The 24,124-nt window shown below is 47.3% G+C and overlaps 3 protein-coding genes across 3 annotated transcripts; 1 reads left to right on the top strand and 2 right to left on the bottom strand.

Annotated features, from left to right (window-relative positions):
• Positions 1-836: 836 nt before the first annotated feature.
• On the bottom strand, positions 837-3,749 carry LOC120684585 (aldehyde oxidase GLOX-like). The gene has a single exon (XM_039966441.1). The coding sequence runs from the start codon at positions 2,777-2,779 to the stop codon at positions 1,085-1,087; it is 1,695 nt and encodes a 564-aa protein (XP_039822375.1). The 5' UTR covers positions 2,780-3,749; the 3' UTR covers positions 837-1,084.
• A 953-nt stretch (positions 3,750-4,702) lies between these two features.
• LOC120684698 (uncharacterized mitochondrial protein AtMg00810-like) lies at positions 4,703-7,724 on the top strand. Its single transcript, XM_039966595.1, has 4 exons — positions 4,703-4,730; positions 4,844-5,192; positions 5,348-5,788; positions 7,559-7,724. The coding sequence occupies exons 1-4, from the start codon at positions 4,703-4,705 to the stop codon at positions 7,722-7,724; spliced, it is 984 nt and encodes a 327-aa protein (XP_039822529.1).
• A 2,210-nt stretch (positions 7,725-9,934) lies between these two features.
• On the bottom strand, positions 9,935-11,525 carry LOC120684696. Its single transcript, XM_039966594.1, has 3 exons — positions 10,737-11,525; positions 10,354-10,670; positions 9,935-10,190 (listed from the first exon to the last, which is right to left on the bottom strand). Exons 1-3 carry the CDS (start codon positions 11,523-11,525, stop codon positions 9,935-9,937), a joined length of 1,362 nt encoding a protein of 453 aa, XP_039822528.1.
• Between the last annotated feature and the right edge of the window lie 12,599 nt (positions 11,526-24,124).

Genomic DNA, 24,124 nt, shown 5'->3' with positions numbered 1-24,124 from the left:
TTACTTTGTGTGGGAAAGTTTTTTTTATATTGTAGGTTCAACTAAATAAATGTCAAACACATTTGCACGGTACAAAGTGAAAATAATATGTGGATGGAAAAGTGTATGGAAAAATTGTTAACTGTATAGTGTTAGAATATAAGCAAATTCTTTTATTTTACACAGAAGAAATTACTAATACTTATGTCTCTCAAAATTACAAGGCTAAGCCGTAGCATGGATTGATGATGGCTACAATGAACTTAGTAGGGGATGTATGGTAAGTAAATGGCAATGGTGGACAATTTTAAGTAAATTTTAATTGGCAGTTTGGTCTTTTGCAAAGCACAAGCTGTTAATAGATATGGAGGCAGCATGTGTTTTTTTTTTTGAACCAAGCAGGCAGGTTAAACCACCTGTCAATATTTTCTTCTCGAATTCGCTAGAGATCTGTGTATCTTTGTATTAAGATAGGAAGACAAAAGTCAGTTTGCACAACACGCCACGTCGCCACGACTTCGTGCGCTGGCCAGCCTAAATCTAGAATTATATGAATTAGACCGGGCCGGCCGGTAGTTTTACATAGGCGATTACTCACACAGCAAACAACCAAGCTTTGTTGCTCCGGCATCCATCCACGACTAAGCTTCTGTCCTGATGGTGGTGATCCGACTTAGAATTGCCTCTAAACACTCGTGCATTCCTTTCCTTCCAAATCTTCCAAGAGACGAGGGCAAACAGCGAGTCGAAACCTTTCCTCTTGCTGTCTTGGCATTTATGCCTGAGTTTTTTTTTTTAGCATCATTTATGCCTGAGTTGTGACCAGTGAGCGTGCGTTGACGGGAGGAGCAAGCCAAGTCAGATATATATTGATAGAAAAGATGGGGAATTGTTACAATCTATCTAGGTTAGAGACTGAAATTAAAGTTTAATAGATCAGATGATCAGAAAACGAGTGACAAAAAAAAAACTAAACCGCCTGGTCAAGCAATGGGGGAAATTCAGTCTACTGTGTGCAAGATTCTTCATTGCCAATCTTTATGTGTAGCTGAATCTGTCCTACTCAACACGCGCGCAAAATGTTGGGACTTTAGCCTGATCATCATCATGTCGCCGGCCCGAGCGGCCGCATGCGCACCCAGGCGGCGCTGCTGGGCACGCCGGCGTGCACCACGAACCACATGTAGTACCCCGGCGGCGCCAGCCCGGGCGTCGGCGGCGCGGCGACCTCGGCCTCGTACACCCCGACGTCCAGCTGCGCCACCCTCCCCACGGCGAGCTCCACCGCCCGCTGGTTCATCCCGAACGAGTGCGTCGCGAACGCCGGCGCCACCGCGGCCACCCGCACCTCCCCCGGGGCCGCCGCCGCCGCGCCGGAGGGCGCCGGCACCTCGAACCGCACGGCCGTCGCCTCGCCGTACCCGACCTCCCCCGGCGCCGCCAGCACCCGCGGCCGCGCGCCGTCCAGCCGCGCGTCCATGTAGGGCGGCAGGAACGCCTCCAGGCTCAGCTCCGTCGGGTACGTCGCGTTCGCGAACACGTACCCGACGTGCGGGTTGCTGCCGCCGACGAGCACCCGGCCGTACGTGTCCAGCGCCGCCGACGAGTGGTACATCCGCGGGATCGCCGACGCCGCCAGCGCCTCGAACCGCGCGCCGAGCTGCGCGTCCGGCCTGTACAGCACCGGCCGCGTGACGGGCCCCCGCCCCAGCTCCCACCCGGCGGTGCCGGCCGCCGCGCCGTTCACGATCAGCACGTCGCCGGTGGGGAGCAGCACCATGTCGCCCATGACCCTGGCCAGCGGCATCTCCTCGATCGCCCACGCGGGGTCCCGGTCCGTGGGCGCGATGCGGGCGCAGGTCCGGTCGGCGGGCACGAACGTGGCGTTGCGGAGCGCGAGGTGGTACGCGCCGCGCGGCGCGCCGCCGCAGACCAGCACCTCGGCGTGCTCGGGTGCGTCGGGGCGGAGCGGGAGGAGGACGGAGGACCCCGACGACGGGTAGTTCCTCGGCACGCCGCCCGGGACGGCGGGGAGGCGGCGGAGCGGCGCGCGGTTGTAGGGGTCGAAGACGACGGCGCGGTCGTTGGCGAAGACGAAGACCGTGCCGTCGGGGAGGAGGTGGAGGAACGGGTACAGGTTGTCCTCGGCGTCGAGCTCCGTGGTCTCGTCGAGGAACGGGAAGAACGTGAGCGCCGGCGCGGCGCCGTCGCGCGGGAAGAACTCGAAGTTGAACTGCCTCCGGCCGCCGAGGACGATCACGCGGCCGTCGGGGAGGATCATGTCGGTGGCGTACCAGCGGCGCGCGGCGAGGAAGGAGGGCAGCTCGACCCAGCCGGTCGCCGGGGAGAAGAGCCGCGCGACGCGGTCGCCGTTAGAGAAGCCGCCGGTCTGGAGCAGCGTGCCGTTGGGGAGCAGCGCCCCCGACGAGCACCACGGGTTGGTGGCGAGCGGGTACGGGTGGAGCACGTTGGAGCGGAGGTCGAGGAGCACCGAGTGCGCCGTGCAGTCGGCGCCGCCGTCGGCGGTGGCGGCGCACGGCGCCATCGCGGCGAGGGAGATGTTGGAGAGCCCCGTGTCGGTGCGGTCGAACATGAGGACGAAGTCGCCGGGGAGGACCTGCATGTGCATCGCCGACACGCCGATGCTCGCGTGGAGGAGCTGCCACTCGCCGGGGAACGAGGCGGGCGGAGCTTCCTGCTGCGCAGGCTCCTGCGGCAGTGGGACCTCGCCGGCGACGGCATTGGCGACGCAGGCGGTGGTGGCGATCAGGAGGAGAATGAAAGGTCTTGGCTTGGGCATGGCTGATTAGCATGCATGCATACAATCTTTAAGCTCTTTCATGCATCCTTGTGGTGTGATAAGGTAGCTATAGGTTTGTAATGTGTGTGTGCACTGAGTGTGTTTTGATGTGTTGGGTGGAGGGTGGAGGGTTGGTGAAGGGAAGGTTGGGGGATTACACATTTGGTTGATGCTTGGGACTCCAAATCAAGTGATGAACTTCCCTCAAGGCCTCAATGCACTAGTTGATTTTTTACAACTTTTTTGTATGAATTGTCTAGAATTACAATAGTCTAAAACAATGATCTAACGGAGATGGTGGATAACAACAACGAATATTATAGGGATAACCAGTTAGTCTTGGAAATTTGACAATAAGATTAATCCAAAGTTTAGATAAATTGCAGGGGTCCAAGTACCCTGTTTCCAAACAAATAACCAGACTGGCATGCGCATGGATGCCTTGGACTCGTATCAGTTTGGAGTTAGGGAAGGCCCATGACAAGCATGATGAGTTCACCCCTATCACGCCCTTAAGATGAAAGGAATTCATAGCCTCAAGAGTTATGTATAGGTAGGTCGCGTTAGGACAGTTGGGATACTGATAACATAGAAGAATGCATCAGGGTATTACTTTCTCACGTTCAAAATATGTCGCTTAGGATTACAGTACGATACTCCCACTAGCAATTTGTACCAGACTCTTTTTTTTTAATTGAAAACAGTAGGTTTTTTTATGCCTTACAGATGTATTCACTCTACAAACACGCACACCTCACTCACACCCTACATGTAGAAACAGAGCTACAATTACCCTCAGATCAAGAAATCGCGTCCATCTTGATATCACCGGATGACTCCGTAGACGACAAGCGCGTCGCAATCCCCCGTGCGGCTCCTCCTGGCAGATGACCACCAGCACCCGCGCGGGCTATCCACATGTGGCACCTAGCTCAGGCGCTATTGCCGTCTCGCCAACCCCCACCATCACTCCGACGGCCTCGCCGGTGCCCAGTCCGGCGGTCTCTGTTGGGCCGCACCCGGTAGCCTCATTAGTGCTCAACCCGGCAGCCCCTACAGGCCTGGGTCGCTCCCGGTGGCCTCGCCGATGCCCCGCTCGGCGATCTCGACATCGCACCGGCAGTCTCGCCGATGCCTCGCTCGGCGGCCTCGACGTCGCACCCGGCAGCCTCGCTGGTGCCCAGCCCGGCTGCCACGCCGGCTCCTTCGCCCCGATCAGGCGCCCCTGCTGCCCCCAGCAGGGGCCCTCCGTCATGCCCCCAGCAGAGATCCGACCTCTGCTAGTCCATTCTCAACGGCAGATTGCGCCTCCTGCAAAGCCCCACCCTCTGCAGGTCTACTCCCGGCGGCGCCCTGCTTCACCTCAGGCCCCTAGCACGCCGCCTCTGCCCAAGGGTGTTGTGCCTGTCAAGCCCATCACCAACAAACACAACATGACAACTCGGGCCAAAGTCGGCCACTGCTTCCCCAGCATCTACAACAGCATGACGCTGTCCCCAGTACCTTACACATACCGCAGCGCCCTCGGCGACCCTAATTGGCGGGCTGCCATGGAAGACGAGTACTCTACTCTCATGTAGAACCACACCTGGTATCTCATTCCTCGGCCCTCTCACGCCAATGACCTCACTGGAAAGTGGCTTTTCCAGCACAAGTTCAGGGCTGACAGGTCCCTCGAGCGCTATGAGGCCCGTTCGGTCGCACGTGGCTTCACTCAGCACCCAGGAATTGACTTTGATGAAACCTTCAGACCTGTCGTGAAGCCCACCACCGTTCGGACAGTCCGGATGGCCAGTTCATCAACTTGACGTGAAGAATGCATTCCTTCATGGGACTTTATCGGAGACAGTTTTTGCTGCATAGCCTGCTGGTTTTGAGGATCTTGCTCATCCCAGATATGTTTGTCGTCTCAACAGTCCCTATATGGCTTCAAGCACGCTCCTCGGGCATGGTACAGTCGCTTCGCCACCTACCTTCTCTCCCTTGGTTTTTTGAATGCAAAGGCTGACACATCTCTGTTCGTGTTTCATCGAGGCACTGATACTGTCAACTTGCTGCTTTAAGTGGATGACATTATACTCACTGCCTCATCCTCGGAGGTCCTTTGTCAGATCATCTCTGCTCTACAGCATGAATTCAGTATGAAGGACCTTGGCAAGTTGCATCACTTTCTTGGGATGAAAGTTCAGCACCGAGATGGTTGCATGTTCCTGTCTCAGCAGCAGTACATGATGGAGACTCTGGACCGGGCTGGTATGGCTGAATGCAAACCCTACTCTACTCCTGTTGACACCAACCCAAAGGTCTCTACTGATGTTGGCCAACCAGTTCAGGATCCCACTTACTTTCGTAGTTTGGCTGGTGCGCTTCAGTATCTGACCTTCACTCGTCCAGAAATTGCTTATGTCGTCCAGTAAGTTTGTCTCCACGTGCACGATCCACGAGAACCACACTTGGCTGCTCTCAAGCGGATTCTTCGCTACATTCGCAGGACCCTCAATTTGTTCTTGGTACTTCGTCCCACCACACAACACGTGCTGGTCATCTATTCTGATGCTGATTGGGCAGGCTTTCGGACACTCGCAAGTCCACTTCGGGCTATGCGGTCTTCCTTGGTGACAACCTCATCTCCTGGTCCTCCAAGCAACAGAATATTGTTTCTCGCTCTCGTGCTAAGGCTGAATATCGCGTTGTTGCCATTGCTGTTGCTGAGGCATCCTGGCTTCATCAACTCCCCAGTGAGTTACAGTCTCCTCTACATCGTTCGACATTGGTCTACTGTGGCAACATCAGCACTGTCTATATGTCAGCCAACCCTGTCCAACATCAACACACCAAGCATATTGAGATTGATCTTCACTTTGTGCGGGAACGCATTGCTCTTGGTGATGTCCGTGTTCTTCCCATTCCCACATCATTTCAGTATGCAGATATCTTCACCAAAGGGCTGCCATCTTCGGTCTTCATGGAGTTTTGGTTCAGTCTGAACGTCCGTTGCACCAATGCTCTGTCTGCCGGGGGTGTTAGCATATTTAGTGTGCCTCTTTGGTTTTTGTTCTTGCTCCTTTAATTTGGCTCCTGTGCCTAGCGCATTGACTGCTGCCATGCGCATGCCTAGGTGTTCTCCTGGGCTTCTGTATTGAGTTATTAGGCAAGGGACTTCCTAGCTTGTATTCACACTATAGTCTCTTGAACTCCCTTGCCTATTTATATGTAACCCTCTTGTAATCCTTTGTTAAGCAATTCAATCACTCACAGTCTTAATGCAAAAGTGTTGATTTGATCTTGCCTAGAGCTTTGGTCAGTGGTACGGCAACACGGTTCTTTTGCATTCCTTTGCTCCGATCTAGTGTACTGTGCTGTCCTCAATTATTAGAAATCGTATGATCAGTAGCATAGAAGATGTGCTGGGGTTAATTGGTTATTCCCTTGCAACAATCAAGTGATCATGATCTGCATGTTTTAGCTTTATTTTCTACTAGCACTAGTTTAATCGTAGTGTTTTTACGAGCTTCGGACAGCTGCAAGCTTCTAGCTTTCTTGTGCATCTCTGTTGTCTTTATTCAGAAGCAAATTAGATTGACAAGCTCAGGTAATGTTAATTTTGGGAAAGTTCTTTTCTTGCAATAATGAAAGTACTGCTTGGTCAAGGATATTACTTGTTTATCTTTTTATTTGGTTCTCACAAATGATTGTAAAAGCATGTGGTTAGTCATTTCTTTGGTTCTGTTAATTTGTGTTTATCTTCTTATTTGGTTCTCATGTTCTTTAGTTAATTATGGTAAGAACAACTTTTTTGCAGTTTATTATCTCAAACCATACTGAAATTTAGTGTTAGCAATAATCCACTGTCATTTTTTTACCTGACTACATCATTAAGTCAAAGCATCTTTATTGTTTTCCATTTATACTGTCATCTATGCCTGAGTTTGCTAGCTCATGCAACAACGCGGCGATTTCTTATAGTTTCAGTAGTTTCCATCGCAAATATTGCCCTCTTGATTAATATTTGGCAATGTGGTCTTTCATGTTAGGATGAAATGGAATAAGCAACAAATAGTGAGATGAGATTGAAATTTGAAGGCAAATGAAACAAGGATGATCTTTTATTATTTTAAGATCTTGTGCTAAATTAAAACTTAAGTAGACTATGGGCTTGATTTTTTGTACTGTGAGTTTAATTCTAGAGAATTAGGTACCATATTTGAACGACAATTCTGGTAAATTGGATGATAAATTTTGTATGTCTTGTGTGCTGAATTGATTATTTTGATAAATAGGCTGAATTTCCTTGGACTTGTAAGATTGGCTATTTAATGGGGTTTTAATCTTGGAATTATAGTAGGCTGAAAAATGGCCCATCAAGCGGCCCAATTCCGAATGGACCCAATAACAAATGGGTCAGACGCTCTAAAAAAACGCCACGTCATTATCCATGTTGGCCGCTACGTCAGATGTCACGTTAATGTCCATGTCATTAATGGTTGAATACATGACATCATATGTGACAACATCTGTGACATTTATTTTTGTCATAGATACTGAGTTTGGGTTGGACTAAGTGGACTTCGGGTTGTTCTGTGACGGTTTAGAAACATCATAGATCGTGCTAATCTATGATGTTTACGTAAAAAACATCGATCAATTTAATTTATGACACTCATTCCATGACGTTATGCAAAATCGTTACGAAATTGTCATAGGCACTACTTTGCGATGTTTTTTCAATAATTTGGTAATGAATTTAGTTCATCATAGATTGAATGATTTTTTTTATAGTGATGGCACGTGGCTGGACAAGCTGCGCGCGGGCGAGGCCGGCGCGCCCGGTGACGACATGAAGGCATTCCGCTACACCATGTTCTGCCTCCTTGTCAGGCAAGAGGCACGCGGCGGCCCGTGGCTGGAGCTGCGGCTAGAGGTGGTAAAAGATCCTAAATTTTAGTCTAGAAAATCTAAAAAACGAATTAAAAAAAGAACTCTAATTTTATATAATTTTAAATTAAAAATTTATGGATCATGTTGGAGTGCGGAGAGGCCACCGGGACCATGCCCGTTACCACGCCCAGCTGTGGCCGTGACTGTTCCTAGAAGAACCATGGTGAAAATGACAAAGCGGCGACCATGGCTGCGGCTCGGGCGCGCGGCGGCTGGCGGCCCGCGGCTGGAGCTGCGGTCGTGACTGTGCCTCCGACGACCGTGACTGGCTCCGGCGCGCGGTGGCCCGCGGTTCCTAGAAGGACCATGGTGAAGATGGCAAACCGGCGACCATGGCTGCGGCTCCGGCGCGCGGCGGCCGGCGGCCGGCGGTTCGTAGAAGAAGCATGGCGAAAGTGGCAAACCGGGGAGACGGAACAATGGGGCAGCGACGGGACGCCGCGGCCGGCGGCTGCAACACCGGCCCGCCGCCCGCACGGAAGATGGACGCGTAGCGCGGAGTAGAAAACGAACAGACGCAAATGCTAAACTCGATTTGGTAGAAGAACCAGCGAGAAAAGGAAGGAGAAGGATCGGAGGACCATGGGGAGGCAGCTGTCCAAATCTAGAAAGGGACGTGAGATAAGAATGGAACTAAAGCTCGGAGCAGGGAAAAGCAACCGTGTCCGTGAGGAACAGTAGAGGAAGCAAAGCTTACCTTAGAAGCTAAGAAGAAGGGGACGGGGGAGAAAGCAAAGGAAGAGGATGACTCAGGAAGCCGGACCACCGACGCAAGGCAGAGCTGAGGACCAAGAAGCTTCTAGCCAACAGAAATTAAGCACGCGCAAGGCATTGTACAGTAGCGAGAACGAAGATTTTTTGTCCACGGCGAGGGCATTTCGCTGACGTTTGTTTTGGTAGCGACGGCGCAGATTTTTTTTGACCGACGTGGAGGCCCTGGCTGGCCGCAGCCTCGGGGCTCTCATAATTAGAAAAAGAAAGAAAAATAAAAATATGATGTCATTAAAAAAGTTGATGATGTGATAAGACAATTAAGAAGAAGAGATGAAAAAATTGGTTCTTATATAAGAAAATATGTCTACACATGAACTAAAAAAACAAAGAAGAGATTGGGTGAGAAGGGAGAAAGAAAAACATGGCAAGTATGGAAACTACTCGTAGTTTCTCCCATTACGGCTGCCCTTGCGCACGCCCTAGAAAATATCAAAATTGACCAACCGACATTACATTTAAAGCGTTGAAGTCGATGCTTGTGGACTTGGTGCGTGCTCACAAAAAGGCCATAATTGGACTAGGTACGCGGTGATAGAGACATGTGTCTGTTTAGGGCTTGAGGCTAACGCTGCATAAGGGGTATTTGCATGGTTACTCTCGTTTTGAGGTCTAATTGTTAGTTATCTCTTATTTTTTCTAACTTTTGCATTGTGCCCCTGCTATTATCAAATTGTTGCACCATGGCCTCTAATATTTGCATATTTGCCCCAATTTTTAAAGAAAAGTAGGGGCAAATGGGGTAATAATGCAAACAATTTGAGAATAGCAGGGGCAACAATACAAAGTCAAAAAAAGAGGGCAAACTCACAATTAGAATTCCAAGTGGGACGGCACCGGACGGAGTCGGGCGACACGAGCGGAGGATGGCGTCTGATGGATTCGGGCAGCACGGGCGGAGGGCGGCGCTGGACGGAGGTGGGGTGGCGGAGCGTGGGCGGAAGGCGGCGCCAGACGGAGTCGGGCAGCACAGGTGAAGGCCGGCTTTGGCTCCAGAAGCTACAGATCTGGCCGAGGAAGAGAGACGGCAGCAGAAGCGGGCGACGACAGCGGTGTGCCTCGATAGGGCCAGGCGAGGAGGACAGCGGAGCAGGTGAGGGCACCGGCGAGTAGGATAGAGAGATTCGCACGCACGCGGGAGGGAGAGACAGGCGCAGGAGGTAGTTGCGGAGATGGGGCCATGTGCTACAGTTGGGGGGCAATTTTGGTGCCTACTTATTTTGGGGGCTATCCTCATTTTTTGACCTGAGCCCCCAAAATGCTTATATGGGCTGTGAGTAGGAGCCTGCTTGAGATGCTCTTACTTCCTTGTAATCTAGGCATCTACTAGTCAGTTGATAAGACCGTGAGAGTAGATGAGTTGTTGTAGTTTATTTGTAATTTTGTAAGAGCATCTCCAACACTGACCAAAATTTACTCCCAAAAGATAATTTTGGATACGAATGATTAAAACACAGCTCCAACAGTAGCCCAAACCAGTGCCCAATATTCCCGCGCGCCCAATTCCTGTAGCCAACCGAGCCATATTTGTGCCCCTCGCTTGGGGAAGGATCCAAGACCCTTGGTTCCAAAGTGCCTTGCATTGTTGAAGAGAATCTCCTTGTGCAAGTATTCTCCTCTTATCACATTGAACATGCACTTGGTCAAGCTTTGCAGCTCCTCCTCAAGTTCTCTTTCCCTATCATGGTTAGTCTTGGAAGAACTAGGGATATCATGATTAGTGAAAGATTTGGAAGACTCCACATGTGTTTCTCAAGAAGTTGATACATTGATGAGTTACTTGTTAGAGTCTCTACTACCTCATTGTGTCTAACAAGTAACTCATCATGTGAAGACTTAAGCTCAAAATGCACATTTTTAAATACTTGAGTTTGGACTTAAGCTTCTTGATCATGTCATTATATTCATCTAGAAGAGCCTTAAGATCACTAGGAGATAACTCATTATCACTATCATCATCACTAGAGCATGAGTCATCGGAATTCACCTTGGAGTTACCTCTAGCCATGAGGCACATGGGTGGTGGAGGTAGCGGTGGTTCATCATCATGGATGGCGATCCCCACAATGACGTTCTTGGAGTCATTGATCTTCTCTTTCTTCTTGAAAGACCTCTTCTTGTACTCTTTCTTGTCATAGTCTTTCTTGTGATCATGATCTTTCTTGTGCCTTGGTTGATTATCCTAATCTTGCTTTTTGTTAGATTCTTGAGGGCAATCATAAGAGAGATGACCGTACTTGCCACAAACATAGCATATCTTCTTGAGATTATCTTTGGGCTTCCTTGTACAGAACTTGTTTTTCTTGGGGTCGATGTTGTACCCCTTCTTGTTCAACCTTGACATGAGCTTTATGGCCTTCTTCATGAGGAGAGCAAACTTGGTGTCTTCATCATCATCCTCATCACTTGAGTCATCGTTTGCTTCACTTGAACTTGACATAGGTGCCTTGCCCTTGCTTTTCTTGCTTGATTTGTTCTCGCCTTTAGCTTTAAGGGCAAGACCACCTTTGGCTTGAGGAGGATCAATTTCACCCAAGAGAAACATCTCATGTGACCGAATTTTCCCAACCACTTCACTCACTAGCAATGTTGAAAGATCTTTCTCATATAGCAAGGATGTCACAATGTTGTACTTGGGCTTGTGCAATGGGTGAAGAATCTTCCGGATGATGTCACTAGAAGACAAAGGAGAAATTTCAAGTGCATTAATGTCTTCAATAAGAACATTCAACCTAGCATACATTTGTTCAACTAGTTCACTAGGATGCATCTTGAATTTATTGAGTTTTTCCTTAAGCACTTGGTACTTCTCCTCACGGAGCTTCTTAGACCCAACATGAATGGTCTCAAGCTCTTTCCACACTTCATGAGCGGTTTTCTTGCTATGCACGCGTGCAAAGATATCTTGGCTAATAGCATCAAACATAGCATTTTTGGCTCTAGCATTACATTTTGTTTGGTCCTCATCCATAACATCCATAGCTTTGTCGGTAACCTCCCAAGCAAGAGGATTAAGAGCCTCAAGGTAACCCTCCATGCGGGCTTTTCAATAGCTATAGTTTCGTCCATCGAGCTTGGGTGGTACCCTACTCCCCGGGGCCATTTCTCTAGGTTGTTAGACCCTAAAAAGAGAGCCTAGGCTCTGATACCAATTGAAAAGATCGTGGCCCAAGAAGGGGGGATGAATTGGGACTTTTTAAATTTCTACCAAGTCCTTAGCCTATCACTAGTGTTGCCCAAGCCTATAGTTCAAAGACCTAAAGTCTATAGCACACTAACATGATGAAACTAAGTAGGTAACCACACTAACAAAGCCATTTTCCTAGGAGGGATCACACTAACATGCAAAGGCTAGCCCAATTGAAGCAAACTAATAAGGCAAGTCCTAGTCTCAACAAACAAGCAAAGAGCAAGAACTGAAAAACAACTAAGTAAATTGCTTAAAAATAAATAAGAATGGACAAGAGACAACCGGATTTTTTCCCGTGGTATCGAGGAGTTGACGCTCCCCCCTAGTCCACGTTGGAGCACCCACAAAGGGTATCGCTCCCTTGCATCACGAAGAGCAAGTATCCACTAAGAATACCCTTTCTCCATCTCCGGAACGGCGGGTTTCAAACCGTGTACGACTTCTTCTTCTTGGGGCTCCCACAAACTCCAAGAGCCCACCAAGAGCCTCCGATCACCAAGACCGGCTAGGTGTCGTCAAACACCAAGAGTAACAAGCTCTAAGCCTTCACTTGACCATCACTCAGTTGGCCCTAAGGTTCTGGCACACTTGCACTCTTGCAATGGATTGATTTCTTGTTGAATTGCTTGATCTCAAGTTGTGGATGTGTTCACTCAGCTCATGGGGTGGCCTCTGATGTCCAAGGGTTCAAAAGGCAAGACCCGAGGTACCCCCTTAAATAAGCTAGAGATCACCAAAGTGGCCGTTGCAAACTTTTTGAAAAAGCTGATTAGGTCGGATAAACTGAACTGGTAGGGTCGGATCATCCGATCCAACTAGGTTTTCCAGTTTAGCCGTTATAGTTTAAACTCCTGCTGATGTCATTCATCCGATGTGTTTGTCCGACGCCTTTTGATCAATTCATCGGATAATCCGGCTCTGTTAAGATTTGAATTCAAAAGCCAATGTTCACTGATCATTACTCCTAAATATTACTCCGACGCTCTGAGTGGAACACATCGGATCATCCGGTCCCACAGACACAAAAAAACCAGCTGAAAACATGCTCTCTGAAGAATCACCCGAAGGTTTGTCCGACGTCCAATTCTTTAAGGGTCGGATAATCCGAACCCATTGTGATTTTTCTCCCCTTGGAAACATGCTCTCTGGTACATGCTACTCAAACTCCGAAGTGTATTGTATAGGGTCAGATAATCCGGCTTCTTTAAAGTGTTTATCCGACTCTACTGATTCGGATAATCCGAACCCACTATCTTTTTCATGTTTCTGATTTTCAGACTTGGAGTTGATTTGAGTCTCGAGACTTTCCACTTCCAAATGTTTTTATGAGTTTCTTTGCTTGTCTTGGGCTGGTCTTGGGCAAGTGTGCATGAAATCTAAGGCCAACTCTTGAATGGTCAAGCTACTCACTTAGAACCCCCCTTAATAGTACGGTCATGAACTAAAAACTATAAAACCTGTACTAAATCAAGTGTCCTTCATCTCCTTGGTACACTTGAGTCTAGAAAGGTCCTTAGCCTTGTGAATTTGAGTCCATGACTTTGAATGTTGATTTTGAGGGGTCTCCATTCATTTGCGACTTTAACGCTTAAACAATAATCGCTACAAGACACACGTTAGTCACAAACGTCGTCACTAATCACTGAAACTTACCAATTAGCATCTACGGGCCTAGATGCTTTCAGCCAGCCGGAAGTTCGGGACTGACTCGTTCTTGTGCCACGGGACTCAGCTTCCATTGCTTCGGCGTTATTGGGGTCGCCACCGTTCTTGCGCCACCGCGGGTGCGGCCAGGTGATGTCAGCTTCTTGGTTGTGGTGCGGCGTGTGATGCTCCTGCATGCGCAGCTAGCCCCCCAACGTGTCCCTGCTTCTTCTATGGTCCTTGTTCTCCATCATTGGCATCCTGCTTTTGTCGTAAGTGATTTCTGCATTATGTTATTTATGGTTGTACGCTCCATATGGGCAATGCCCACACCACGATCTCCATCAAGCCCCATGAATCCTCCGGGTCATGCTATTCATCCAGGATCTCAGCTGTCCACCGCACTGAATCTGGGAGGTATGTGTTTCAGATGGATCCTAATGTGGGGAGCAGCTCGCTGCATGATGGGCTCAGTTCAGAAGCTTATTCCTGCTGGTACCTCCTGAACTGGTCGATGAATCGACTGATGAACTCACCATCAACATTCGCATCAACAAAGATCAAGTGTGTCATGCATCACTGATCATTGACGTGGTGGCAAAACGTGGTGACCTTAGACTATTGATCTTATAGCAACTAGACTGGATGCTGCTGCTCTCTTATCTAATGTTGTAGGTAGAAGTTACCAGAGTTAGGAGCCATATACAAAGTTATTTCTGTGACAGCAGAGATTATTTGTTCTGAATGTTTGCTCTATAACTATAGTGAATTGATATGCGTTGCATGTAATGTACTGTATGGCAGATTTGCAAGGAAATAGCTTAGTATGAAGCAAACTCTTGCTATTCTTGTTCCTTTTTCTGGATGAATACCAACAATCGCCATTTTCATTTACTTTGGCTTTGATTCAAACTGTGTGTAATGAACATGGCACCATTTATGCCATTTCGAGTGATTTTGGTGATTGTATGACAACGCAATCAATGGGACTAATGTTTTTGTTGAGTGAACGTTTCTTGATCCCAGGGATGAAGTAAAAAGACCATATAAAGCAAAACACGAAGAAAGAACTCAAAGAAACGCTAAATTAGATGAGTTCTGCAGAAACCAATAGCACCGGAAGAACCGATGTCTAAGCATCGGTGCATTCGATGGTTGTCGGAAGAACCGACGCCCTGGCTTTGGTGCAAGACTAAGCGCTTCTGGAGATCAAGTGAAGAAAGAGCGTAGCACCGGTTGAACCGACGCTGTCAAGTCAAGCATCGGTGCAATCAATTTACTATATTCCAGAGACGATGTCAAGCGTGAAGCAGCCAGCCCTTCAGCACCGGAAGAACCGACGCCCACCGGAGTATAGTGTCGAAGCAATGATGTCAGCAAGAGCAACGGCTACATGAAGATCAAGTGTCACTGAAAGTTCCGATGCTATAGCATCGGTTCATCCGATGGTCCCTGAAGTTGCTGCAGCTGTGTCAGAGAGTCCAACGGCTACTTCAGAGCATAGAGTGACCGGAAGAACCGATGCCCGAGCACCGGAAGTTCCGATGCCTACGCAGAAATGTGCCCAACGGCTCCAAACGGCTAGTTCAAGTGTGTGTCCTATACATATGTGCTCCCCCGGCCATTTGAAGATTGCTAGAGTTGCTGGACATCCCACACACACCCAAGAAAACCTCCAAGCCATACAAGAGCTTATTGATCTTATACTTAGGTTTTAACACTAGCTTTGTAATGTGTGAGTGCTAGATTAGCTCTTGAGTGAGTGAACAAGCAAGGTTGAGATCCTTGTGGCTGGTTCTAGAGTGAACCACACTTGTATTACGGTGCGCCGGCCCCTGGGAGCATTTGGTGGCTCGCCGGCAAGTCTACGACCCTCCGACTTGGTGTGGAGCGGTGTTGACGCTCACTAATGATCATTTTCAGGTGTCAACTTGATCAGAAAATCATGAGAGTTTGCATTTCTTACACGCATCCTTATCCAATAAAGTCCCCAAACCACACATTACCTTTTTGAATATGCAAGTTGTGTTTTCAAGTTAATATGCAGGTTACAAGCACACTTTGGCCCGACATAAAATCACAGAAATTATCAAAGCACCGATTCAGGCTCAGATAGACCAAAAGTGATGCAAGAACCCAATTCAAATAAGTCAAGATAGGCCAACCCCAGCGTAGATCAGACAAAGAGGCCCAAGACATCCCACCAGAAGAAGTTGGGGGCGGTTGGTCGCCCGGGCAGGCCGACTGACCTACCTGGTCGGCCGACCTGGCCCGTGGGCCCCACCGCCTCAACCAGGGCACGTGGCGCTTCCCCATTGGTCCCCTACGTCGGTTGTGCTGGCTTCACCCCATGGCTCCCTGCTATAAATACAAGGGGGGGTGGAGAATAGGACACACACGACACACCACTCACCTCTCCTCTCTTGCATTCCTTGCATACTCTTTAGGCTTAGTGGAGTTTAGGAGAAGTCTAGGACTCATCGAGTCGCCGGTGTTGCTCGAGAGTCTGGTATGGGTTCATCTTTAGCTCTCTCTTGTAATATTCAGTTGTTTGTAATAGAATTAGACTATGGTTACCGATATCTGCTTGAAGTATATTCTGAGTTATCGAGTATATGCTTCTTGTCATGGTTGCGTTATCATTCTATGCTTGCATTGTATGATCACTCTATGTTGGAGATGGTTAGTCTTTTGTTCATAGAACTCTATCAACTGCTCCAGTATTCGTATGATTGCTCTAGTGGGATTTTTGTCCATCCGGAGGGTGGGGGCTCCGCGCGGGACACTAGAGTATCCCTTACTAGTGTAGACATGGTGTCTAGATTAGCTAAGTATTGCTGGATGTCAACTATACCCACGGTTTGTAGAGGTAGCCGGCAAGTGGTGATAGCCCTGTCCGAGCCTTTTAATAATCCTCCATGTTCGGTATGGGGGGGTAGGAGGTACATAAAGTCGCCGGGGTGTACGGGCTCCTCCCGTCACTTCGATAGCGATCTCCCTGTTGTGTAGTTTAGTCTCTGACAAGCTAACCAATGAGAAAGTGTAGATATAGCTAGCCTAGCACAGCTGACTCGAGCTCTGACTTTTACCTTGCTCCCGGCCTAAAGCATCTTTTATCTTTCTTTTATTTATTTATCCAAGAGGGTAGTTTGTGTGTGTGTCACACTACATCCTACCATGTTATTATCTTACCCCTGTTTATGCATGAGAATATCCAATCTAGATAGAGTTCACCCACTAATCTATATATTCTCTTACTCACCGCTTTCCTTGCGGAAATATAAATGACACCCCGGTATACTCCTGGGTAAAATGCCACAACGGTATTCCGTGTGCTTGCGGATTCATTCGTGGTTCATGAAATACTACACCCCCAAATTGGCGTCTGCGGGCGTCATCGCTGGTGACGTTGGTAGGCGCCAACAAGCATTTTTGGCGCCGTTGCCGGGGAAGTCACAGAGTGAAATATATAGATAAAAGTTGTGAACAAAATCGAAATTGGTATTCGCTTGCTAAACAGGCTAACTTGGCTTTGTTTTCTTGTCTTTGTTGATATGAAAACAGGGTAGTGTATGACCGGTTTCGATCTGCCGCAAAACTTTCATTCCGATCCAGAGTCACTTTTGAGAAGAGTTCGACCTCGTATCGTACCTCCTCAGATCTCACTCTCGGCAATCAATCCAGTCATCGCATCATCGTCAGCTCCTAGAGCTATGGCCCAGAAGACACTCTGTGATTACTCTGCTCCATCTGCTAATCAGGTCCCTACCGGGCCCGAGGTTAACACCGGAGGAGAAAATTTCGAGATCAAGACGGGTCTCATTACGATGGTGCAGGCCAGCCCATTATGTGGCAAGGCCAATGAGGATGCCAGCGCTCATCTCCAGCAGTTCCTGGAGCTCTGCAGTACTTTTGTTATCAAGGGTGTATCGCAAGATGCTATCCGGCTCCGTCTGTTTCGGTTCTCTCTCTTGGGGAGAGCGAAGCAATGGTTTTATGCTAACAAGGCTGCGGTGGATACTTGGGACAAATGTGCCAAGGCGTTCCTCTCGAAGTTCTTCCTGACGGGAAAAACTAATGCTCTTCGTGGTCGGATTTCGAACTTCCAGCAGGCGTCAAATGAGTCAATTCCGGAGGCTTGGGAGAGGCTTCAGGAGTACATTCTAGCGTGTCCGCACCATGGAATGGATAATTGGCTCATTCTACAGAACTTCTACAATGGGTTGACACAGTCATCCCATGATCATGTGGATGCCGCTGCAGGTGGAGCTTTCTTCTCGCTAACCATTGAAAGAGCTACATCATTGATCGAGAAGATGGTTTCCAACCAAGGTTGGAGCGATGATCGCCTCCAACCGCGCCAGCGAGGTATGCACTCCGTTAAGGAGGCCGACATGCTCGCTATGAAGATTGATCTCCTCCTAAAGAAATTTGAGGATTATTCTCAAGATAAGGCTCAATTGCAAACACTTCAAGCCTTGGAAACTTGTATGACGTGAGAGGTCTGCGGGAATGTTGGACATTCGGGCGATAATTGCCCAAAAACCCAAGAAGAAGCTCTATTCCTCAATGGCAGCAATGGGTTTCGTCCACAAGGAGGTCAGGGGTGGAATCAACCATGCCCATACTACCAAGGAGATAATGGGAATTCAAATTCTTTCGGTCCTAACCAGCCTACCTTGAGATATCTTGTCTACGGCCAAGCGAAGATCAATGAGTCCCTTCATAAGAAGTTGGCCGTTATAGACAAATCTATGGAGACTATCCATGCCAAGATGGATGGATTCTCCACGGCTATGAAGAACCAGCTGAGTTTCTATAATGCGCTAGAAACTCAATTGGCTCAATTAGCTGCTGCTACACCTGCTGCTGAACTAGGGTAGATTCCAGGGCAACCCGAATCAACTCTAGAGAGCGTAATTGTCATCAATGCTATGTGGAAAGAGTCACTTAGCAGGACACCCCTCAGCTATGCAGAAAAGCTCACACACCCAAGAAGAGGTGCGTGGGGCGAGTTAGCAGCCACAATAAGAGAAGATCCCGGAACCCTAGTGATCAGTTGCTCAATCTTTGACTATGAATTTGATCATGCCCTTTGTGACCTTGGAGCCAGCATCAATATCATGCCCAAGGTAACTTTCGAGAAGCTAGGCTATCCATCAATTTCCCCTACCACTATGTGTGTTCAGCTGGCGGATTCCACGATAATATATCCAGAAGGAGTTGTGGAAATGTTAATGGTAAAGGTCAAGAATACCTACATATTAGTGGTCTTTGTAGTCCTTGATATGGAAGGAGATCTTGGAATTCCGCTCATACTTGGGCGACCATTCCTCAAGGATATAAATGCCAGAATTGATGTGGGGACAGGAAGAATCAGCCTCCGTATCATGGGAAAGACCATGAAATTCAAGTTCCAGAACAAAAGGGAGGTATTCCTGATTCATGAGGATAGTGAGAAACAAGGGCTATGGGCATAGCCAGGTTGGGATGATCAAGATTATCATCCCCCTTCCAAATCAGCTTGGGAGGATTGGGAAATTCATACTCCACCAACTGAGCCAGTAGAAGACGACCAGAAGATCCCTGACTTCATCACCAACACAGTACGGGAAGATCTAGAAATTGTCTATCTTGCATCCGAGGATCCTGTTCCTGCGCCGCCTATGCCACTAAAGAAGACCAAGAAGGTGTGGCGCAAGAAGAACAAGACATCATCGACCGCTACTACTTCTCTAGGTACGGACGAAACGACCTCAACCTAATCAGGTATGGAGAAAGGTCTTGCTTTTTGGACCCTAAACCAAGAGCTAGCTTGGGGGAGGTTCCCTCCCCTAAGTCAACTGTATCCTTTTATTTGGTTTCAATAAAATTTGATAAAAAAACCTTTCAAAAACAAAATAAAAAAATTTACTGCTTTATTTCCCTTTTTCATGATGCGCGGTAAGAATGTTTTATCTCATTTTGATAAGTTGAAAGGATGAGTTTTGCTTTGCTCTATCTTGTCTGTTGTGTCTGGTTTGAAAATAAGAGTTTGTAGCGAAAATGGCCTCTCATGCCATATTTCAATATAATGTTTTGGCGATTGATGACACACACAACACTTGGACTAATATGATTGTTAAGATGACCATTCTCAGGCTTTTAGGTTCAAGTGATGACAAAGAGAAGATAGGCGTAGCTAGGCCTGAAGGGCCGCCCCTACGTGGGTCTCAGGGCAGCGCCCTGAAAGCTCTTCGGTCCAAGGGACAAGAATCGAAGAGACTGTGAAGAAAACCAAGTCAAAGAAATCAAGACAGAGACATTTCGCTATCACCGGTTAAACTGATGTTGGGCAAAATGAACTCACCGGTGCAATCACAGAGAAGGCCTGCGGGCTAGGGTTTGGCACCGGATTAACCGGCGTTGGGTGTTTTACACTCGTCGGTGCATTGACTTGGAGTACACCAGGCTAGGGTCTTACACCGGTTGAACCGACGCTAAAGAAATTGCATACGTCGGTGCATTGACAGATGAAGACAGAGGAAATCCTATACACCGGTTAAACCGACAATTAGATATTGGTGAACGTCGGTGCAGTTGTCCAGAGAGTTAGTTTTTCAGCAACTACACTCACCGGTTAAACCGATGCTGCATCGGTTGATTACGTCGGTCGATTGAGGTAGCCATTGAAGTATAACGGCTAGTTGGAAAATGCACTCACCGGTTAAACCGGTGATGACAAAAACGGGAGCATCGGTTTAACCGGTGATAGCGCTTTTTGTCAGCCTTTTTCCAACGGCTAGTTTGGGGTGTGTGGGCTATATATATGCCACCCCACGGCTCATTTGAGAGTGCTGGTGACCAAGGAAGTATACAAGAGCCAAAGATCATCTCCAACCACCATAGAGCTTCATTGTACATCATATAGGCTTAAGCACACTTGTGAGAGTGCTTAGTGCTTGTAATAGGGATTAGTTCTTGCGAGAGCTCCCTTGAGAGAAGCCTTGCTGTGCAAGCATCTTGTGATCCGTCGTGTGACCCTACGACTTGGTGTGGAGAGGCAACGACACTTTGTGCGGGGGAAGAGGAGACCCCCTCCTTGGTGGAGAAGCTCCGTAGTGGATTTCGGCCGGGTGACCGAGAGAGACGGTGGTGGTGCACTAGACTCGGTGTCTTGTGCGCACTTGCCTTTGCTTGCCGGCATCGCCTTGGTGGCGTAGTGCAAGACGGTGATCGGAAGAGCCTCGGTGTCCCTTGGACGTAGGCGTTTGTGCCGAACCACGTTACATGACCGTGTCTACTCGGGAGTTTGCATCCCTCTTACACTTACCTCTTTACTTACCGTATTACGTTTCCGCTTTTACTCTATCTTGCGTACCTTTACTTTCCTAGTTGATTTGATTAGGGTTGGCTAGGTTGCAAGTCTTTTAGGGGTAAGTAGAGAGTAGCATAGATAAACCTTAGTCATAACTAGCATGTGTAGGACGTATTAGGTTTATCTTATGCAAGTAGTTTGAGCCCTAGGTTAAAAAGCGATTAGCGACCTATTCACCCCCTCCCCCTCTAGGGTCGGACATCCCGGTGATCCTTACAATTGGTATCAGAGCTTGGTCTCACACCTCTTACGAGGATTAGCCAATTCTATTGGTAAATTTGTGAGAAAGCTCGTAAGTGACCCGTCGACTTCACCGTCGAGTGAGTTTTATGTTCGGGGAAGGGATGAGTACCGATAGAGCTCCTTTTTTCGATGGCACGGGTTTTCCACGGTGGAAAGTGCTTATGCAAGCACATCTCCAAGCCCGCGGGCTTGATGTTTGGCGTGTCACCGAAGTGGACATGAAAAATGAGAATAAGGCCGAGAGACAATATGATGCCATTGCAAAATCAATTCTATTGCCTTCTCTATGTGACAGTGTGTTTAATCGTGTTTTTGCAAATGAAAATGCTCATAAGCTATGGAAGCTTAGTAGCTTTAAGCAACTTCAAAATGAAAATTCTCATGACATATACTCACGATTAAATACTCTTGTCAATGAAATTAATGCCTTAGGTCTCAATCAAGTCAAAGATGAGGAAATTAACCGCAAGATCCTCCGAAGCCTTTGCAAGCCCGATTATGACATCATCAACACACTCTTGCAAAAAGAAGACTTGGTCAAGCTTACACCCAACCAAGTCATCAATCAAATCATTACCCATGAATATAGTATGAGGATGACAAAGAAAAAAGAGCAAGAGTCCACCTCTTCTTCAAGCAAAAAGAGTCTCGCCGCCAAGCACTCATGCAAGCACCAACCAAGGCGACAAGACTCATCAAGCTCAAGTGAAGAAGAAGAAGAGGATGGGAGTGATGATGAATCAAGTTCAAGTGATGAAGAATATCCAAGGGCCGTGCTATACCATCACCGCAAGATTGCCGAGCATGTACATGACCTCTATGAGCTTGGGTACAAAACACTCATTAGAGGGAGTGTGGTTGGGATGGAGAAGATGGCGAAGAAAAAGAACAAGTCAAAACCCCAAGCTCTCTCCGCCATCTACAAGCCCAAGAAAAGTGGTGAAAGCTCAAGTCACAAGAAAAATTCCAAGAGCTCCACCACCCATCGCCCTCGGAGATTATCACCACCACCCATGTGTCTTATGGGACTAGGTAATAATGATGTAAGTGATGACTCCTCCTCTAATGATGAATCCGATGTTGAAACCGATGAAATTAGTGAGATGATGACACTCCTCCATAATCAACAAGAATATCTCACTAAACAAAATGAGGAAATCAAAACTCTCAAGACAAAAGAAAAACTTCATGCTTCATTTGTCTCAAGATATGAGAACTTGCTAAACAAATTCAATTTGTTAGATAATGAGCATAAAGAACTTAAAATGAAATATGAGTCTTGAATCTAAAAGTGAATCATCATCAGATAAATCATTTCCATGCAATATTCCTTGTGCTATCTCTATTGACAAGGTAGATGTGTCTACCTCTTGTGATCTAACCCCTTGCAATGAGAATGTGATTGTAGAAACATGTGATGATCTCATTGCTAAGGAAAATGATGAGCTTAAATAAGAGGTAGAAAGGCTAATGGCGGACTTGAGTCGGCTCAAAGGAAAGTACACTCAAGAGCAAGTCCAACCTTCTCAAGATAACACCTCCGCGGGCGTATAGAAGCTTGAGAAGGGAGAAACCGTGACTTGCTTCAAGTGTTGCAAAGAAGGCCACAAGTCCTACCAATGCAAGGAGAAAGAGGGCAAGGCAAAGGGCAAAGAAAATAGCAAGCCCAAGAACTTGAATAAGAGCAAGAAGGGACACAAAAAAGCAAAGGAGATCAAGAAAAACACATCTCCATACTTGAAGGCTTCATACATGTACACCAAGCCCACCCACAAGAACAAGCAAAAGAACAACCACTACATACTTGAAAAGAAGATGAATGGCAAGGTGGTAGCTCATGTCATGGGGTGGAGAACATATGGATGGAACCGGCCTATTTGGGTGCCCAAGGATATTATTCATACCATGGATGGATCTCAAAAGGTTTGGGTCCCTAAGACTTAGGCACCAAACAAGTGCGACGGGGAATTTGGAGGCTTGACAAGGTTTGGGGTGCATGAGTAGGGATGCATCATGCAAAGATGAAGTAAGGCCAAGTTGTGGATTAAAGATTAGTGACCCAAATTCCCCTCCCATACATATGAGGTAATGAGCAAGGTAAAAGGATGATCTCAATTCATTTGATATCCTTCATGCATCTTTGTAGCTCAATGCCTCTCTAGGAATGCATAATCTCATCTTTACAATTAGTATTTACAATTGGTATCTTTTTTTTATATGCCTTCCTAGAAATTTCATATGGTAGGTTGTTTTAGTACTAACTTCTTATCTAGTGCAACCTACATGGGCGAAAACCGTTGCTTCTTCATGACACATATTTTCGAAAGAAAATACCAAAGTCTACAATTGGTATCAATCCTATTTTTTTTGGTATTCATTTGGTGTCATGTTTTCAAGTTGTAGAGTTTGATCCCCATTATGTGAAATACAAGTGCATACATTTGATTAAAGTGATTCAAACACTAATGCACACATATAGGGGGAGCTAACTCTATAGCTTGTGTTTTTGTGACTAACATGCTTTTCAAAGTGATATTTGTTGTAGTCACACTCCCTTAGTCCATATGGTAATACACTCAATCCTTCGATATCAAGATGATGCACATTGCAATTAACCTTACAATTGGTATCAATTGATCAAGAAAGATTGGACAAGGGAAGAAGAAGAGCAAGCCATAACTCCCAAAGGTTAAAGAGATAAAAGAGATAGGGAGGCATGGCTAGTCACCTAGAGCTATCTCCATGAGTTCAATTTCTTTTGAACACTACCCCTACAAGTCACAATTGGTATCACAATGGATGTCAAGATAGGAGGTGCCACAAGCTTTGAAAAAGGGGGAGCTTGTTCAAACAAAGGGAGATATGCCGAATTTAGTTGGTATAACACTCTATCACTAGTGAATTTCTTTTTGCTACTAATGCTCCTTGTTGCTAGTGGTGATGAAGCTTTTAGGTGTTTGATGACAAAGGGGGAGAAATGTACCCTAAAAGCAAGCAAATAGTTTGGAGTAAATGATGCCATTAGCAAAGGGGAGGAATGGAAAATGCAATGCAAAAGGATGCATGGTGATAGGGGGAGGTACTTAGTCAATGTGGGGGAGAAGTGCAATTTGATGATCCCATGGACTAAGGTACAATAATTTTTTCATTGCTCATATGGTTCAAACCTCACACAAGCCATTGTTCTACAATTTTTTTTCTA

The sequence above is a fragment of the Panicum virgatum genome, chromosome 8N (assembly GCF_016808335.1).
Source record: "Panicum virgatum strain AP13 chromosome 8N, P.virgatum_v5, whole genome shotgun sequence".
Classification (NCBI taxonomy): Eukaryota; Viridiplantae; Streptophyta; class Magnoliopsida; order Poales; family Poaceae; genus Panicum; species Panicum virgatum.
The sequence above is the reverse complement of the archived record's forward strand: the minus strand, read 5'-3'. Positions and strand labels throughout refer to the sequence as shown.

Bases quoted from the DNA above. Each gene is read 5' to 3' on its own strand.
- LOC120684696 (XM_039966594.1), bottom strand. From the start codon at position 11,525: ATGGAGGGTTACCTTGAGGCTCTTAATCCTCTTGCTTGGGAGGTTACC. The intron at 10,671-10,736 runs GTTTGTGGCAAG...AAGCAAGATTAG, and splicing joins ATCTCAAGAAGATATGCTAT to GATAATCAACCAAGGCACAA. The intron at 10,191-10,353 runs GTATTTAAAAAT...TGATATCCCTAG, and splicing joins AAGCTTAAGTCCAAACTCAA to TTCTTCCAAGACTAACCATG.
- LOC120684585 (XM_039966441.1), bottom strand. From the start codon at position 2,779: ATGCCCAAGCCAAGACCTTTCATTCTCCTCCTGATCGCCACCACCGCC.
- LOC120684698 (XM_039966595.1), top strand. From the start codon at position 4,703: ATGGCTTCAAGCACGCTCCTCGGGCATG. The intron at 4,731-4,843 runs GTACAGTCGCTT...TGCTGCTTTAAG, and splicing joins AAGCACGCTCCTCGGGCATG to TGGATGACATTATACTCACT. The intron at 5,789-7,558 runs GTCTGCCGGGGG...TTTTTTTTATAG, and splicing joins GTCCGTTGCACCAATGCTCT to TGATGGCACGTGGCTGGACA.